At 42.3% G+C, this 20,123-nt stretch overlaps 1 protein-coding gene across 2 annotated transcripts; it reads right to left on the minus strand.

Moving 5' to 3' along the window:
- Positions 1 to 409: 409 nt before the first annotated feature.
- sgce (sarcoglycan, epsilon) lies at positions 410 to 19,493 on the minus strand. 2 transcript variants are annotated; one of them, XM_083982801.1, is made up of 12 exons: positions 19,355 to 19,485; positions 17,548 to 17,649; positions 12,904 to 13,026; positions 12,489 to 12,646; positions 11,909 to 11,981; positions 7,599 to 7,797; positions 6,790 to 6,952; positions 6,483 to 6,697; positions 5,975 to 6,001; positions 5,309 to 5,497; positions 4,908 to 4,951; positions 410 to 3,742 (listed from the first exon to the last, which is right to left on the minus strand). In XM_083982801.1, exons 1-12 carry the CDS (start codon positions 19,398 to 19,400, stop codon positions 3,726 to 3,728), a joined length of 1,356 nt encoding a protein of 451 aa, XP_083838927.1. In that variant the 5' UTR covers positions 19,401 to 19,485; the 3' UTR covers positions 410 to 3,725. The 2 variants fall into 2 exon arrangements, with proteins under 2 accessions (XP_083838927.1, XP_083838928.1); XM_083982802.1 differs by lacking the exon at positions 17,548 to 17,649 and having other exon boundaries at positions 19,355 to 19,493.
- Between the last annotated feature and the right edge of the window lie 630 nt (positions 19,494 to 20,123).

A 20,123-nucleotide genomic window follows, 5' to 3' on the forward strand; every position in this document is an offset into this window, starting at 1 on the left:
CGTTTTCAAGATGCTGGGCTCCGAGATCTCTGCATTGAATCTGTTGTAATTGCAGGAGGTTCTGTTGTTGGTGTTATAGATGGTCGCAAGTACAACAGGGCACTGCGATTACACAAGCTTATGTATGAGGCATGCATGCGTCTGACATGGAATGGTTTTTTGTCCTGGTTGACTGATAGGCCAATTCTATGGTCCTTAATGCCATCGATTTGGTTAGCATATCCACTGGCTCCATTGCTCCACCTGATGTGACCAGGGAGCTCATGAGATAGGGGAAGAGGCCTACCAGGTATTCAAACAAACGATTAGAAGAGGAAGCGCCACCATTAAAATTCCATGACCAAATGACTAAGAATAGTTTGAAAGCATTCTTCAATATCAGCATAAAAAGAGCTCATGGAAAGAAAGCCCAGGAGGTGGTTCTAAAGGCTGATAGAAATATGTTCAGCCACATGATCCTTGTGGCTGAAAGCAGGAAGGTGAATATGAGGGATGTCCTTGCTCACCCACTAGGCTTGTTTTTTGTTTTGTTTTAGTTGGTCACTAGCAAATCCTGATGGGTTCTGCAGAACACATCCCAACCCCATCTACCTGCATCATTGATGGGATGAGCCTGCTCCAGAAAATGAATGGTGACAACAAAACCTTTGCACAGGTGGCAGAGACGCCCTTGCCTCAGGTTCTCCAGGAAGCAGCACCAAGTGAGAGGATTGATGTTGTTTTTTATGTATACTGCCAGACTTTGATCAAAGATGCTGAATGAGTGAACCGTGGTGCAGGCAGGACACTCTAAGAACCTTGCAGGGGGACACCATGTAAAAATTCCTTTGCAGCCCCTCCAACAAGACCAGTCCCATCATATTTCTGGTGGAAGAGTGGAATAATTATTCACAAAAGGGCTTGAACGAAAGCTTAGAGTGTCCACTTTGAAATGATACCACAATATTTTTAAGCATTGATAACCTGAACTTGAGTGTAAACCAAAATATGCACCAGCGTCTAAAATGCATTTTTTCCAAGGGAGAAGTTAACTTCAACAGGTGATAACTCTAATTTAGCTGTGGAAGGGTTACCATATCATCTATACACATGGATGTTTTCAAAAATTATAAGTAACCTTTGCCACCCTGAGTGGTACCTCTGGCCCATTGACTATGGAGTTGTATTTTAAACTACAAGAGGTCCTATCATTTCAAGGCCTTGTGCTTGCTGTGTGAATTTTTGCAGCGCTGCTTTCTATTTAGCCAAACACACAAGTACACCACTCCCTGTCATTGCTTCGGTCTGGAAGGGATCACTGGACACACACTCCGTCCACATGGCAGAAGCAGCTGAAGGTATTTTCACTCAGGTGGATCCATAACCTACATATTCAGATATCTACTCTTTTATGATGACATGTTCAATTGTGCTGCAGTTTATTATCAGCATTACTTTGTACAGTATTTCTGGTGACTCTAAGACTGCGATAGATATCTAAATATGCAAAATATGGACCAGCAACTAGTTTGGGTGATCAAAAAACTGACAAAACTGAACTTTTTTTTTTTTTTTTAATGGAGTGCAATTTGTCAAGATGTTGGAATATCCCTCAACATATTTTTGCTAATGTTTTTGTGAGTAATTTAAAAAAGAAGAAAAAAAAAGATTGCCTTGTGCTGAAAGGTACCGTGGTCACCTGCTGTAGCTCTGAAATTCTATGTGATATGTACAGTATTTAATGATTTAAATTAAGCTTATATTTTATACAATTTTTTTTTTGGCTTTGTTTATTTCTGTACTTTGCGCCCATGACTGCTGTTTGTGAAGGAACTATTACGTAGCTCATCTTATATACCCATCCCAGCATCTCATAGACGATAACCTGCCTCTGAGAGAGACACACTGCGGAGGTCAAGCTTTTTAGTCTGCCGTCTGTCTGTCCTATTAGCAGCTCATTTCATAGTCTGTGTATATTTGTACAATAGAGTGAGAGATTTATTTTATACAGCAACACTTCAGCAGTGTTTTTAGTCCTTCATCGTCATCAAAAAAACATGCCTCATAACGCTGTAGGAAAACGCTGGGTTGCAATATTATTGTACAATAGGGCACACAGCTGAATATACATGCTCCCTCTAGTGTCACAGCCTGTGAACTCTTTGGTCAGTGAGTGAATGAATAAGTGATTTCTTAGACTGAACTGCCTTTGAACATGCAGCTTTTCTCAGTGACTTATACATACAGCACATCTCCAGGTGCACTCGGCCTGGGTTCACAATCTTCCGTCGTTACGCACTTTGCATCAGGGCCACATCAACATTTTAAAAACAACTACTTGGTAATGCACTGACTGAGCTGAGAAGACATTGCTGTTGCGTTAAGGAAAATGTGTATTTTGTCAGTTGACAAATGGTGTTTGTCTCTGCCTATTTATCCTAACAAGACATTTGCCTGAAATTAGCACTTTTACTCACAGATGAAAAGAACTTTTACTCACAGATGAAAAGAAATGTGGAAACCTAGTAGGTTTCCACATTTCTTTTCATCTGTGAGGTGAAACACAGTGGACAACATGGTACCAGTGCAGACACCTTCTGCACACTTTTATTTGGTAAATCAAAATGCTTTGCAACGATCATTTTGCTAATAAGAAACGGTAATACTGTAAGAGCCAAGCTGTATTGCATAAAAAACTTGAGTTGTGCATTTCATCTACCATGGGCTGGAGTAGTAAAAGGTTGCAGTGTCAATTGTTTTCTATACATTTATGTAGCCTCCCTTTTTGAAGAAAAAACATGGGTCCACAAAAAGTAACACTGTCTTCATGGTGGAACAATTTGTCTACAGCTGTCACCTGTCATTTCTCCTATTATGTACAGTTCAGGTTATCTTCTCATACTGGACAAGAGCCAAGTGAAATCATAATTTGTATAACCAGTCGTCACCTCCTTGTATAGATGAGAATGGCATTTCCATGCTGCAGTTTCCTTTTACGTGCAAAGTTTACTGATCGTTTTCTTGTCTTATTTCTGATCAACAGTTAAGAATTTGGAAATTGTTTCAGGCCTTAATAGATCTTGTGTAAAAGCAACAACTATTTATACCCCTGTGCAGGTCCTCTTTGAAATATGTTACATGTAAAAAAAAATTGTGATGTCTTCAAAAATGTGAAATGTATCCATATTATTTATAAATGCCTTTATTCTGTTGTACATTGTTAATAATACCTTCATAAAACGTGTTGTTTGGACTTCTTTTTTTCCTTCTGTTATTCAGACATACCCAGTATTTAGTTTTTTATTAGACAAAAGGGTCCTTACAGTAAAAACAAACTACTTTGAAATATTTTATTGTCATCATATGACACATGACATAGAATTAATTATAAGTGACAATTTGATCATTTCCATGTAAAACTCCCTTTTCCTCTAAGAGGTCCAATGTGCAAAGCAAGTAGAAATACAAACATCGTAGTTTTAACATTCACACATATATTCCAAAAATACTCTAATGCATCTTTACTGTCTTGATAATCAGCTAAGCTCTTTTGTTCTCCACATTGTCACTCTTAAAAGAATAAGTTCATACTGACAATAGAACTTTGTAAAGACACTTCTGAGGCATGCAGATTGGCACAAATGTTAGAAAAAACAAAAAAACAATATATAGATATGGAAGAAATGGTAGCTCCGACGCTGGTGATTTCTGGTCACAAATTAAGGGCCTCGGCCACCTTTCTCTCCTCAGGAATACCATTTACCTGGAATAAAAACAATAAAATATTTACCCTCAAAACACCAAGACGAAACGCATACGTTTTTTGATGTGCTGTTAGTGTTTAGCAAAGAGATGAGCTGAGACAACCTCACTAATAACAACAACTCAGAAATCAGGATTAATTATCTCTACATGGGCTGATGAACAGATCGCAGCACCTACCTCCAGCCTTCGAAATGTCGACATGACATAACTATCTCCTTGGTTAGCAGTGAACAGAGAGAGCAGTGGGTTAGTGCATCATGCAGCTTGCCACCATGCACACAAGAGGGCGCTTACACACCAACACCAGAATGAGTTGTGCCCCTCGCAGGGGGCTGACGCACACAAGTTCACAAGTGAAGCTGTCATGCCTGATTTCTTATGGTGTCAGAATGATAAGCTCTCAATAAAAATGTGTCCAACTCAATAAAGTCTGTATCCTTCTGGGTTTTTTTTTTCAATGTTTAAGGACAGACTGAGGTCGTAAGCAACACACCAAAGCAACTCAGAAATCATACTATGTCATGTCATATTGCACTGCAAAAACTCAAAATCTTACCAAGAATATTTGTCTTACTTATAGTCAAAACAAATCTCATTAGACGTAAAATCACATAAAAAGTAGCTTGTTTTTAGACACTTTTTACTTCTTTTAAGCATATTTTTACTTGCAATATGTAGAAAAATCTGATAGTGGGGCAAGTTTTTCTTTCTTATTACAAGCACAAAAAACTTTCACTGGCAGATTTTTCTACTTATTTCAAGTGAAAATTAGTTTGAAACAAGTGAAATTATCTAAAAACAAGTACATTTTTAGGTGATTATTTGTCTTATTTTAAGTGGACAGAGATTAGTTTTGACTAGAAATGAGACATTTTGACAAGAAATATGACAAATATTCTTGGAAAGATCTTGAGTTTTTGCAGTGTGCTAATGTCAGAAAAGAGTCAGTACATGTATACTCATGGTAGTGTGCTGTAATAAGTCTATATGATTTTACTAATGTGCTTAATCCTGATGAACATTAGGCAGGAATCTAGATTTATTTATTCATAATAGCCTTTTAAGTGGATTATTCATGATGATAAATAGTCCCACTACATATTAGACATGCAGTTACACTAAGGCTTCTTATACTAGAATAAAAAGGTGGAAGTAGTACCAACCTGATGGCCGTTGCTGTGGTATCGTAATCTGATTTTGCAGGTTCCTGAAATAACAGTGATATTATGGTGAGCAGACATTCACACACAAGAGTCTTTCGTATCATGTGAAAGCGTGTTGTATTTAAATTTTTTTGAGTATCAAGCCTGTTAGTAAAAATCATGGGACGGCTTGAACCTCTTAAGCTGTGGTTACATTTTCCAAAGGCCTGACTCGCTTTGCTGCAGCTTTAGCTGTAAACACGGCGCGGTTAGAGAGTGCTGAAAACAAGATTAAACGATAATGGTATTGTTTAGATTTATATTTCCCCGTAAAGACGCCTATGAGCTGTACGTCTGCTGCGCCTGCTAATGAACATAAGCGTATGAATGTGATTTCCCTCCCACTGAATCCCTTCACTCACGTCTGTGTTTGCATGAGGGGCATGCTGGTGGTCTCGTAGTTGTCTGGGTGGATGGGCGGCACCACCTCCCCGCTGACCGGGTTGAAAACTGGCAGTGTGGAGAGCGGCCAGGAGATCTCACGGTTTTTAGACATGCTCCGCAGCTCCTTGGTGGACTTCTGGATGGAGCTGTGGTGGACCAGCTGGATGCTATAGACAGGAAGAGGCAGCGCATTTTTAACGTAAGCCAGTGTTGTGGTCACATCTGGTGGCTTTTTACTTATCTCATCCCGTGTAGCAATGCTTTATCTTTCGGAAAGGCATTTAAAAATAATTGAAAATGCCAGTGCAAGTCAGTTCATGCATGCACAACAGAAATCATCCACCCTTCCTCACCTATCACTGTGGCTGACTGCAAGATATGTGCTTTAATATCCGAGACAACTGAAAGCAGCGACAATTCCTTTCATCTAGTCATTAAAATTTTGAGCAGCCCATTGGATGAATGGATGTCAACACACAGATGAGCATATGAATGGTTATGAGAAAGCCGTCAGTGACAACATAGATGACAAAACTGCAAACCAAAGAGAGAGAGAGAGAGAGAGAGAGAGAGAGAGGGGAGAGAGGGAGGGGACAGAAACAGACCCAAAATCAAGAAAAACACAGGAGAGGTAAAACACTTACTCTGGTGTTTGCATGTTTCTTTTTTCCCTAGAAACAAAACAAAATGGATGAATTAAATACTAATATTAATAGTTAAAGAGACATCTACACACAAGTGAATGGACTGTTGGGTAAAGGCAGTGTGGAAACGATGTTGATGGGGGTGTGGGGGTGTGCGTGGGGTGGGGGGGGGCACGTCTCTCCCAGCCTGTAAATGATGGAGAATGATGAAAGGATTTATCATGGATGAGCGATCATCGATGTCACGGCTATGCTTCAAAACATCGAGACGTTACATGAAGTTAACGAAACAAACAAACAAGAAAGAAAAAACCTGTGACAGAAATAGATGGGGAACTTAATATATGTGGACGGTACAACTGGATGGTTATGACAAGCTGCAAGTCCAGTCCAGATTTTTTGCACTATCCTTTCTCTGTCTCATTTGACACTTCAGTAACTGTTTTGCTTTCCTCACATGTCTGTTGGGGTGTTAGGTGCAATATTTGCAAAAAAATAGCACACTTACACCCCCTCTCGTCGGCAGCACATAGTGTAGCCGAGGATGAAGAAGAGGACTAGCGCCACAGCGGAGGGAACAGCCAGCGTGATAAGGAAGTCGTTAAAGAAGTTCCGGCCCTTCAGAGACTCAGAGGGGGGGTTATATTCCCCAAATTCTGGCAGGATCCCTGTGCCCGGGTCTGGACGGGTAATGTACACTGGGACTACTTTGTTGATGTCAACCTGAAGAAATCAGTGAAGAGTTAGAGGCTCACGTATCCAGAATCAGGTTAAAGTTACTTCAGCAGTGAAAACTGTACGAGAGAATTTCTCACCAGAGAAATTTTGCACCAGTCGATGTGAAACGAAGCTCTGAACTTCTTGTCGCAGCTGATAACAGGCTCCATCTCCTGACTGCAGCGCAGCTGGTTATGTGGGCTCTCCACCTCCCGCAGGCACGACGAGAAGGGAACATCAGCACCAACCATCACGTACACTCTAGGGAGAGGAGGAGATGGGGAAATATACAGTAGACCATGAGAGAAGGAAGAGAAGAAGAGAAGAAAGCAGGAGGATGGAAGAGAAGAGAAGAGAAGAAAACAGAACAGAAGTCTCATTTCACATGTTTATGCTCAGTAGGCTTGTAATATTCAGAGCGTTTCTCCTCCACTGAGTGTTCTCCTAGATGCTTTCATCTTCCAAAACGTCAGCATGAATCTTTGATGCACAACTTATGGGCGTTCATGTGGGCTATTCCCCGCTGACACAAACCAACTGACAGTGTCTGTCAGCGCTGACGGCCAAGTGTGCTCATCTAATCTACAGCAAACGGACGATTCCCAAGGCCCCAATTAGATAAAATGTTCACATGATGTGAGTGGGCTTGAAATATAATGACATTTGTTTGATTGAGTTTGATTGAGTGAGTTAAGTGAGGAAGTCATCGATGGAGAGATTATTTCACAGTGTGTGATTCGCAACAAAGTTTTTAAATGCACGAAAATAAGGACACAAGTCGAGCTAAGCCTTTTACCTGCTGCTGCATAAAAAAAACAAGTATGATTTAGCTCTTCTACAGCAATGAAAAGCACCCCAACTGTTTAAAAATTCAAACCAAGTCCGGTTCAACCTCCAAGATCCTCACCCCTCTTTGAGGTTATTGATGGGCAGGGGAACGCGGCCCCCGCGGTCCAGTGCCGACGTGATGTTGATGGCGTTGAGGCGCTCGGGCTGCCACACATTTTTCACTGCTCCCAGGAAGTCCCCCAGCACCTCGCTGGCCAGCATTTCCTCCACGTTCATGTTCTTGATGTAAAACTCGGCCTGGAAGGGCAGAGGGAACTCTGCAGAGGGAAGAAGAGGACAGAGGCAGGTAAGAGGTTGAAAGCGGTGAAAGATGAGGTGGGAAGGAAGGCGACCAGGGGGTGAACTCGAACCATTAGACTCCATAACCCTGAGAGGAGCGCTATGACGCAGGGCTGTTCTGCTGACTAAGACATCATTATTACTTTATTACTGCAGCGTACAGTGGTTGACGCTGACTCCACCAGTCTGTCCGGCAGACGCTGGTGAGTCTGCACCGCTCTGTTATGACTCGGCCTCCTTCTGAGGCCAGATGGCTGGTGACATCACGGCACAGGGAGAGTGATGTCACGTTAGCGCTGCGAACATCTGCTGCGTGTTCGCCCGGCTCAGTTCATATTGCACTGCATGTACCGTGACTGGTCGACAAGCCAGTGCGCCAACATACAGATGCACAGATGTGAAGTGTAGTCACAGAGATGAACCGGATACTGCGCACAGTAATCATTTATAACTGTAACGTTTCAGTACAGGCCCGTGCTGTTTGCAGACGGTGCAACAGATGCTCCAGATGTAGGACGACTGGAGTGATGAGAGGTCAGTGTCACACTGCACCAATCAGGACAGCACTGAATAGCAAAGAACAACAATACTGTCAATGGACTGTTAATATCAGCAGGTTCGCTTAGTAGCTTTTCTAGAGCTTTGTCTTACATGTGCTTCATCTGAAAATGCAGTTTGCTGAGTTGTCATGGAAACTGCTTAAAGGGATATTTCAAGGTTTTGGCAAATTTGCCTATTGCCATAATCCCTATAGTCATAGTGGTAGGTTCATTACCTTTAATTATCGGTGCATGTTGTTTTGAGATCAGCGGGGCAGAGACGTGAGCTGCTCAGTGAACACAATGGAGGTGAACGGTACAGGTCCCCTGTCCCTCATCAAACTCATCAAATACACAATCCAACAACTCCAAAACACTCTTGTGGACAAATTGTGACCTGCACATTCACCATGCTATGAAATAATCGTATATAATTATGTTACATTACGACACACAAAGCAAATACTCTAAACTACTTGCGCTTTTGAAACCACTCCACCCAGCAGCCGTGTCTGGAATGTAGTTCCGGCTGCATTTGCCTCAAAAACAACTCTCATGATGTTACATTATTATTTCATAGCGTGGTGAATGTGCAGGTCACGACTTGTGTTTTAAAGTTGTTGGATTGTGTATTTGATGAGTTTTGAGGGACAGGGGACCTGTACCATTCACCTCCATTGTGTTCGCTGAGCAGCTTGCGTCTCTGCCCCGCAGATCTCAAAACAACATGCACCGATAATTAAAGGTGATGAACCTACGCCTATGACTATAGGGATCATGGCAATAGACAAATTTGCCAAAATGTTGAACTATCTTTTTAAGAAAATAATGTCATATCCTCCTGAGAACCAGAGAAAAAAAGTGTCTTACAATTTCTTTTTTTTTTTATTTCCTATCTGTTTGGGCCTAAAAAAACACCTTACAATTTTATTTTATTTTAATATATTTTTAATTTTAATTTTACAGCATGTCCACTGTAGAGGACAACAGGACGATTTCCGTGTGAAAATACAACTGAATTGAGATAATTATAGTAATATAGTTATAGCAGTGTAATAGTGATATTAACCCAAGAATACATTTAATTAGATAAAAAATACTAACCCACACACCTCCAGTCGCTTCTTGCTAATGCAGAAGCCCTAACAAGTCGATTACAGAATGCAGTTGAAAAGTGAGAAGTCACAATTAGTTCCAAAATACACACACACTTTGCTGACTGTGACAGTATTAGCAACTCAACCTGTTCATTTCCCTGTCAATACCTGCTAGTGTTATGTTAAGAGAACAGAGGACACACTGGTTTAGTGTTAGGCAAATGTGGCCATGTTTAGTTTTTTCTTGAGCTAACCACAACCTGGTAGGCCTGCTATGGCAGCCTCGCCAAAAGTCAAAGTAAAAACAACAGGGTCCATACTATAACCAAGTGTACTAACTAATTAACTAACCCAAATACTAACTGAGAAGCATATCTAACTTAAACACTTAAACTACTTACTTAAACACAACAACATCTAGTTATTGTTAGTAACAGATACAGTAGGGAAGACAGATAGGAACATTGATGCATTCGGTAATCGACTTGTCAGGGATTCTGCATCAGTAGGAAGAAGCTGGAGGAGAGTGGGTGAGTTGTGTTTTTGTTTCTTTTCAATAGAAATCAGTCAAACCTAGCAGGTGTTTGATGCCTTGTATGGGATGGAACCCTGTTTGCACTGCTGATGAAGTTTGGTGCTGTTCTGAGCATTATTTGTCGCTATCAGTGGCTTTTTCGATGACGTTGGCTTGTGGCTCCATAGACAGCAGTGTTTTTCTATCTGGCTGTCTATGCTGAAGTCTCTACAACTAGAGAAGTTTGCAGTCTAAAAACTTGATCTCTGGAGGGAGAGTTCTACTGGGTCTGATGGTGCATTAGACCATAGGTTAAACTTGTGCCGGAATATCCCTTAATGCTGTGTTTTAATTCCAGTGTCATGGATGTGATCTGACTCCCTACTGACCAAACTCATAAGCATATTTTTGGCAATTTGCAAATATTCAACAATAGTGACACATAGTACAGCAATAATCTAACAGATTTAAATACATTAACCTGAAACAAAGCAAAAAAAACATAGCCTACAAGTTAGTCTGGCCAACAGAGCATGACGACTTTCCTTCTCCCTCTCTGGCTCTGAGTCCGTCTCATCAGATTCTCCTACATCTTCTTCCTCTCCTTCTTCATCACCACCTTTCCCTATCATAGGCTGATTCTCATCCCCATCCCTTTCCTCATTTGACAGCTCCAAATCTGTCTATTATCTACTAGAATCCCCTCTGCTTCACTTCTTTCTCCTACAACGATGTGCAGTCATTAAATACATTAAAATGGTCCTGGTGTCCACTACAGTTGACATTCATAAGAGGACTGTTATTTCAAAACAGAAATTATGAAACTGTTTTCAGATGTAATAATATTGTTATTGACATGTTAATAAACAAGAATATATATAATTATCCTGGTAAAAATAGCAATAGATAACAAATATTTGTGTTACCCCTCCTCTCTCCATGAAATGTGTGTTTTGGTATGGCGGCCATCTTGATAGAGAAAAAAAGTAAAGTTCCCACCATGCAAACCCATCACATGACACATCACTGGAAAGCCCAGGATGTCCTCTACAGAATACTATAGGGCTTGATAGGGTAACTCCAAATACTTAAGGAAGATACAGGTGAACAAAGTGTCCACTACAGAGGACACACATGCATGGGCCGGGTCTCAGGAGGATAAGATCAAAAACACCAGACCAGTGACTAAATGCACTGTGTTGTAAAATGATGTAGTCAAATACTGTTTAAAGAACTGGAAAGGTCAAGAGCACAATAGTTTAATAATGTGAGACTAAACTGTACTGTTCCATGTGTATGAACAGGATACAGTATCTCTGACACAGCATAGTACTCTTGGTGAGATCAAAACAATATAGCCACCTTTTTCCGAACATCCAAAAAGTAAGCCGGTTTTGTTATTCCAATGGAATTTTTTTGGTATGTTTACGTTTCCACGGTTTCAGTTGTCGCGGTAAATGCATGTATGCATGTATCTTTTTTGTTTTACGTCTCTATACAGCACTTTGTTTTCAGCTACGGTTGTTTTTAAAGTGCTATACAGTATAAATAAAGAGTTGAGTTGAGTTTTTTTATTGAAAGGCTGTAAAACGAATGGATCATCACGCCATCTTTTAACAATGGATATCACACAAATGGACATCCATTGTTAAAAGCCAGCGTTAATAGATCCATGCGTTTACAACTACTAAAACCATGGAAACGTAAACATACAATTCCACCGGAAGAGCAAAACCGGTTTCAGTTTTTGATGTTCGGAAACTTGTGGATAGTTTGTGTTTGGTAATGATTGATTAATTCTGGTTGACAAAAGTAATCAAAGCTAACATCATCTCTGTTACTCCGTTCAAACACTGAATGTGCCTTCAGGGTTTAATCAGGGAAGTTGCACACAGTCTGATCTCTGCTCGCTCTAAGCTCCCATACTGGCGCCGCTTACCTTCCGTGCCCATGATGTTTATGACCAAGTTGTGCCGTGCTGTCTCGAAAGTGCGTCTGTTATAGGCGGTAATCTGCAACACACAGGGGTGAAAGTTTAAGCCCAGATCAGTGCAGCTTAAATGGCAGCAGCCCCCTGGACAAGGCTGAGCTAGATACAGTAAGGAAGGCTCCGTACCCAACTGAAACACCGTATAGAGGCACATGTGCACCGCTGGGAATGCTAAGCCTTTTGGGAAAAGAATTTCTGCAGTAGCTTATGGGGGACAAAGAGAGCATATAAAAACATAATGGAATTTAAGCCCGAAGACTCAAGAGTGAAACACTGTACCATGCCACTGCTGCATCAATTCAAATGTGTAACCATTAGCTTCACATGTGCCTTAGTTAAGGGCTTTAAAGTACCTGATATTGTCTTCCTCTTAAATGACTGAACATAATCGTCTTCATTTAATGGCCCCGTTTCGTTCAACATTTCAGCGTTAAAAGGATCACCCTGTTTCCTTCGTTGACATAATAAGCAGCTGCACAAATGACTTCATCTCCACTCCTTTCAGTCTGAACGCGGTCCAGCCACCCACCTCTATGACGTTGGGCTTGCCAACGTGGTCTGCGGTGGGGGAGCCGTAGAGCACTCCGTCACTGTGCGGCGTCCTCTGGATGTAGCGCAGCCAGCCCGGCCGGTCGGGGTAGCCCATCAGGTTGGTGTTGAAAGTGATGGGGTCGCTGCTGGCGTCACCTGCAGGCAGAGCGGTTTAATGAGGGGGGGCGCTCGATTTGCTCTGTTGTGGGTCACAACTAATTCAGTAATGTATTTTAGACCTGAATTAGAGCTGAATTGTAGAAGTTTTGCCAACTGCAGCTAAGCATTTTCTACTGGTGATATATGATGAATTAACAATGTTCTGTGTAATGGGATTACAACCGCTTGAATGACATGAAGGTAATTAAATGATTGAACACAAAAAATGCCACAAAACGTGGCTACAGCATTACCTGATTTGGGGTAGGGAGGAAACTCTCCTTTGAAGTACTCTCGCTCCAGAACGTGGACAAACAGCACTCCCGCAGACGGGTAGACGTTACGGTCCGCGTGAGACCTCGACAAGATGGTGACCACTGGAATACAGATTTCATACAGAGAAAATTATCTCCTGAGAGAAAATCATTTTCCAAATCTGTGTGTGTGTGTGTGTATATGTGTGTGTTATTCATCCTTAATGGCCTGCCAGCAGCACTAATTAAACAAGAGCAGGAGGCGTTAAGGTGAAAACAAATAAAGCAGACGTTCGGGTCACCGGTACCAGCAGCTTAACTCTGTCACTCTTTCAGAATCAGCCACATTCACACTGACTAGGGTTGCAAAGGGGCGGAAAACTTCCGGTAAATTTCCAGAAACTTTCCATGGGAAGTTAAGCTGGGGGAATTTTGGAAATATTCCAAATTGGAAACTTTCCATGGGAATTAACTGGCAATTTGTATATATATATATATTTTTTTTTTGGGGGGGGGGGGCTTTTTATTGCCTTTAATTGATAGCACAGTGGAGAGAGAGACAGGAAATGGATGGCAGAGAGGGGGAATGACATGCAGGAAAGGGCTGCCCGATGCGGGATTCGAACCGGGCCGCCAGTAAGGACTGTAGCCTCAACATGGGTTTGCAGCTCTACCAAGTGAGCCCCCAAAATTGGGGCGGCGTTTAGCAGCACAGTGCATGTAGGGGGTGTGGCCTCAATAGCTCTGCAGTAAGCAGTGTGTGCTGTGTGCATGTGATTGAGGAATAGCATAGATATAAATCCGGTTGTTTTAGCCAAGATTATGCTACAATATATTTTCCCCAACTATATTTAAGTTCCCTGTTAAGGGCCAACCTTCAATTTTGTAAATTTTGGATTTATTCCCGTTTATTCCCATATATTCCTGTTAATTCCCATATATTCCCGTTAATTCCCATGGAAAGTTTTCAACTTTGCAACCCTAACACTGACAGACCTATCCGTGTAATTTTCTTGCACTCTTGTACTTTTGAAGGTAAAAACACGAGTTTCACACATGGTTGCTGTGCAGAAACAGCGGAGCACGATGGCAAAAACTCTGACAGACACACTGTAATTATGTATATAGGATGACACCTCGCTAAATCAATGAATTTCAACGGCAGGCGGCCGAAGTACCGTGGGTAAAAGCAGCAGTAATGAGCGTCATTCAGACTCTGTACTGGCTGAGGTTTTTTTCCAGGCCCTCCCTCCCACTCTGTCTCTATTCTGCCCTCCTGTTTAGCCCCACTCCATTTCAAATGCTAACATTTAGTCTTTATTTGTGAAGGGCATCGTGAGGAAAATGGCAGCCCCCTTGAGAAAAGTTTGCACAATGTGAGACCGGAGGTGCTTCAGCCAGCTCTCCCTCCTTTCACTCCCCCTTTTTTTTTTGCATCTTTCTCTTTCACTACTTCTCCCTCTCTTGCTCGCTTCTTCTTCTTCTTTCAAGCGCTCAGCATTTTTGTGCAGCATTTTTCTCCTCTCACTTTTTCTTCTCCCTCCCTCGGTGGGTGGGCACTCAATTTTTAATCACCATGGGAGACTGAGTGTACAAGGAAGAGGAGAAGGAGGGCGCAAGAGAGGGAGGGAGGGAAGACTGGAGATCTGTGCTATGAAGTACGAGAGGGAGAGTTTGAACTGCTTTTGCCTGCGGACACACAACTTGAGAAGTGTTCAGCAGCTAGAGGAGGGCCTAGGAAAGCTGTACCTTCCTCTCCTCGTGTTTACACTGTTTATAAATCCTGCTTCGTCTTTTCTTCAACGACAAGCAAACATATCCACAACACTGTCATCACCATCACAATATTAAGTGGCTCTCTCTACGTCTGCAATGTGAGAGCCCTCTCCTTGAACAGTAGCTGATTTCCAAGGAGAGCCTCTGCTGAAGAGAGTAATACAGCAGGATTTACATTTTAATCCGGGCCCATGAAAAAAGAAGTCAGTATGTGATCTTCGGTTGTTAAGCGTTATCTATTACCAGGGTGCACAACGGGGTTAAATAAGATTAGGTGACACAGTAAGCTCCAGATTATTAAAGGAGCCCACATCTACAAAGCCAAATTGCCTAAGTTCAATTTCAGAGTTTAGTTATAAAACCATGTGTATGTTAAACTGGGCAACATCTGTGGCCACAAACTAAGACCCTGAACTGGCCATATGTCACATGTCCCCGAGGGCTTGGTCACAGCTAGATACAATCAATAACATTTAGCAACTACTAAATGTGGTGGTGCTTATAGAAACCTGACATTACATCCATGACATCTCTTTCTGAGGACAGACTGAGGAAACCCACCTGCGCATGACTACTCCACATAATAGCTCTTCTAGCTGCTACCCCTGACATTAGGATCTAGGTTATTCAGAGACCAAGAATAAAACCTAATTCGGTTTCAGCACACCGACGCCACCCTCCATCCACAAAATCCCACTCTGAATGCACATTTCTATTAGACGACCGTTGGGCCTCATCAATTCTTCACCACACACACAAAGGACGAAGGTCGCACACACTCTCAAAACAAGGTCAAGTAACAGCTATGCTTTTCTACTTAACCCTCCTGTTGTCCTTCTGGATCAAATAGACCCGATCTGTTCCCTTCCTCCATCCTTCCTGGTTTCCTTCATTCCTTCCTTCCTTCCTTCCTTCCTTCCCTTCACCCATCCTTCTGCTTCCTTCCCTGACCTAATCTGTTCCTTCCCTCCATTTTTCTTTCCTTCCTTTTTCCCTTCCTTCCCTTCTTCCTTCCTTCGTCCTTACTTCTTCTTCCTTCCTCTTTTGATCTAATTGGCCCAATCTGTTGCCTCCCTCCATCTTTCTTTCCTTCCTTTTCCCTTCCTTCTTTCCAAAATCCTTTTTCCCTTCCTTTCTTCCTTCCCTTCGTCCTTCCTGCCTGCCTTCCTTCCTTTTTTCCCTTCATCCTTCCTTCCTTCCTTTCTTCCTTCTTTCCCTTCATCCTTCCTGCCTGCCTTCCGTCCTTCCTTTTTTCCCATTCGTCCTTCCTTCCTTTCTTCCCTTGGTCCTTCCTTCCTTCCTTCCCTTGGTCCTTCCATCCTTCCTTTCTTTCGTCCTTCCTTCTTTGACCCAGGAGAACAACAGGAGGGTTAAAGACCAACTGGATGTGGTGAAAAACATTTGTGACACGTCCACAGATGAGACGGGGCAGGACGCAGGAGAGAGCCCAGATGGCCTGGTCTCACCTAATAGGTCTGAGGAATAGGAAACGACCTATGGGATTTGAAGTGTGTTTTAGCCTATCAACATTAAAGATGCAACAACAACCATTTCAGCCCATTACCCACACACACACACACACTCCTCCTGACCGCCTTCTGTTAGCCAGTCCTGCTTACAGGATCCTGCTGGCCTGCGTGTCACCCTCACCTTTAATTGCAGTCACTTCCATTTAGGGAACAACCCGGTATAAGTAAAGATCACTGACTAAGCTACACCGAGGCTCTGCTAATAGCATCAGATCTGCTTATTTGTGGCGAGCTCACTTTCTGCCAGGCCTTCTCGAGATGATGAACTGCAGCGCTCTTACAGTCCATAATACATCACCAATTAAAGGTTAATACTAAACTGTCCACTGCAGACTGAGCTCTCAGCTCCAGCTGAGGGTTATGGTTGGAGACAACGATGCGTGTTATTATAACGCGCAATAAACTACACTTTTGCAATGATTTTGCGCACACATAAGAATTCAGGTATTATCCATAGGGTACACAAAACAATACATACACACATCCCTTTAGATACTGCCGCATTATGTCTATGTACTACATGACTAACTGGCCCGCAGGGGGGGTGGAAATGGCTAACCAGATTTTATGCTTTTCTGAGCCGACCTTGGGCTGGCCGAAGTCTCAGGAGTGATGTTTTAGTTAAAAATGCCATTGGCAACGTGAAGAGAATAAGCCAGCCTTGTCCCTCTGATAGCTGGAGCCAACCGAGGCCTCCAGCTACTGTAGCTGTGGCACAGCCAATTGGGAAGGAAGTCCTCTGGATCTGCTCAATCAGTTTCATATATGCATGTAGTGCAGGTCAGGAGGAGCCCATGTGCTTCTCTGGTGTGTGGAGGGGAAGCCCAGACAACAAGGATTGCTACTGTTTGGTATTCTAGTGCCTGAGATGAGTTTGAGCCTCGTTGTTCTAAGCTCAGACCTGGAAGTGAAAGTAGCTCGTCTCAGAAGAAGCAGAAGGCGATGACTGAAGAAGACAAGAGACGACAACAGGAAACAGCCGGATCAATTCTACGATTCTATAGCGGTAAGCAAATTACTGATTCGTCAATTGTTGACAAGTTAGGCATCATCAATAGTATTGAATTTGTGTGTCACGTGTTTGAAATAGACTTTTGTCACACAATTAATGATTTAGGAAAACATCTACTGTAATTCTACCAAGGACGAGGTTTAGACAAAATCTAGATTCAGTAGACTGCAGTTAAAACAAAAGGAAGTGGGCCGAGTCTGTGAGACCACAGACAATTGCAAACAGTTATATACCAGTATTAATGGGGAACCAGTTGAGCGTGTCACTGTGTTATGACAAAGGAGGAGGGGACAGCAGGTCAACACACCACCGCACACACCGACTCACCGTCTCTGGACATGGCTGTTCTCAGCGTCAAGCCCATGGATCGCTCCATGCGCACATGTCTCTCATGCAAAGCGCAGTGTTTCACAGCATGCACAATGTAAACTATTGGATCAATGAATAAGAATGTGAACAGTGTGTTCCTCAAAGACATCTTGAACTATACATGAGATTGGCAGTGTTTGATACACACACCTCACTGAAACTAACCCTGAGATAAACCCCACCTTCGTGAAGTGTAAGATGAATAAAACAGGAATTAAACCCTTAAACCTTAATAAAGCTGAATTGACAGAGGAATAGAGAGTAGCTAAGACATAAACACCCACAAATTTGGCTCAATAATAGACAGTGGCAAAGGTAAAGGTTTCAAGCCTCAATTAAAAATAAAATTTCTGGAAGTTTATATAAGATACATGGAATGTGTAAACTGAACACTGCTCCTCCATGTTTTGTTTTAGCCCTGAGGCAGAGGTTAACCTGCTCAAGGTGGATTAGGACAGTGGTTCTCAACTGGTGGGTCGGGACCCAAAAGTGGGTCGCGGACCCGTTCTGGATGGGTCGCGGACAGCTGGTCAAAAAAGTAAATAATATTTATTTTATTATTATTATTACATATCTGATGTTGGACATGTCTTTTATTTTGAAAAATAACTTATTTTGAAAGGCACGCGAGACACGTGAACACATGCAGTTGGAATGCTCCTCCTCAGTTTCTTATTATTTGCTCCATTTGCTCTGAATGCAAAGATATCAGTTTCTTATTAATGTGGCCTGAATGCAGTGAAAATACCTTGTTTTGTGGGCTTTATTTTGTGCAATTTGATATTTATTCACTTTTGTGAACATGCTCTGAATGCAGAGATGCATTAGAAGTCAAATATATCGTTTTGTTGGTCTCCATTTTGTGCAGTTTGATATTTTTTAATTCACTTCCGTACATGCAGTTGTCATGGTCCTCCTCAGTTTCATTCATGTGCTCTGAAATGCACTTTGCTCAATAAAGAGCAAAATGAGTTTTTAAAGGCTTTAAAAAAAATTCTTGGTTTGAATTCTATAAAAGTGGGTTGTGACTTAATGACCATGGGAAAATGTGGGTCCCAGAGTGAGACTAGTTGAGAACCCCTGGATTAGGACATCTAAATATCTATATTGTAGCTATTCTGTTCCTCCTGGTAGTGTGTTTTCTTACAGGTTTCTGGTTTGCAGGGTTAAAGGTAGGATAGTAAAACCTTCATGAAGGTAGAACTTATTTCAGAGCTTTCCTATGATAGACTTAAATGAATTGTGTAAATATTTTCCCTCTAAACAAAGTGAAAAACAGCTTAAACAAATAAGATAAGTCTGTTTCATAAAGTACAGTAATATAAAATAACATGATGTCACCTATCCCTAACATGTCGTTAATTATGGATAATTTAAACTGCTTAATTATGCATTGATAATACACCTGTGCTTCATATTAACACAGGCCTGCGCGCGAGAGGAAACAGCCTTTTTTTCCCCAAAGGACATTAAAGCTGAATGAACGACTGACCACAACAACGTAAAACGTTAGCGTGATATCCCTCGCTAGAAACGCAAGGTACGGTATAAACCCGGTTAAAACAGGCTGTATGCGAAGGCACTCCACTCGTCTAACGGTATTTCTATCTATTGTTAGTCATTTTTTCCATGTCTCCTCCTCAGCCGCTTGGAAAAAATGAGCAGCAGCAGCGGCAGGCTAACTAACTAGCTACGTGGCTAACTAGCATGGATAACGGCATCAACGAAAGAAATCATGACAATCCCGCCGTTAATCGATACGTACCCGTCCCAAGCCACACCGCGACAGCTGCAGGGGACATGGCGCTCATCGTCCCCGTAAATCTTGCATGAAAATGGGCGTTTTGTCTTAATAGCCACTGGGTTTGACAGCCATAATAATAACAAGCATCCTGCAGCAGCAGCAGCAGTCCTCCTCCTCCTCCTCCTCCCTCCGCCTCCTTCCTTCACTGGGAAACAGCAGCAGCACTTCTCATTGGCTGAACATCTGGATGGAAAAAGATGGTGGTTGTCTCTCTGTAGCTACTGTACAGCACGGGCTAAAAAAAACAAAAAACAAAACGAGATGTGAATCGCAATTATGAGCGCCACCACGCCTTTCAGGAAATGTTTCCATGTGGTGTAGCTGGAGATCGAGGAGGAGGATGTTTAATTTGGTCTGCCTGCATATCAAACTCAACGAGTGTCTGTCTGTCTGTGTCCTTGTCCACTAGGTCAGTGTGTGCAGATACGTTCACTGTCACCTTCATCAGTCGTCCATTAAACCCACTTCACGTGTAAGTTGCCCTTTCGTTTGATGAATGTTTAATGTTGGATCATTTAGCCATCCCTGGTGGCCATAAAACAGACACACCCACATACACCCACACACACACACACACACACACACACTAACCCCGCCTAGGGTTTGACCTCCTGAGCCCAGCTGTAGGAGGGCACAGACATGTTGGAGGAGTCTGCTCCAATCTGTCCAGGCCCCCTGCAGAGCCAGTAGTAGCAGACAGATGGTCATGTTTTGGCCCCTTGGCTCCCAG

This window comes from Trachurus trachurus (assembly GCF_905171665.1).
Source record: "Trachurus trachurus genome assembly, chromosome: 11".
Lineage (NCBI taxonomy): Eukaryota > Metazoa > Chordata > Actinopteri > Carangiformes > Carangidae > Trachurus > Trachurus trachurus.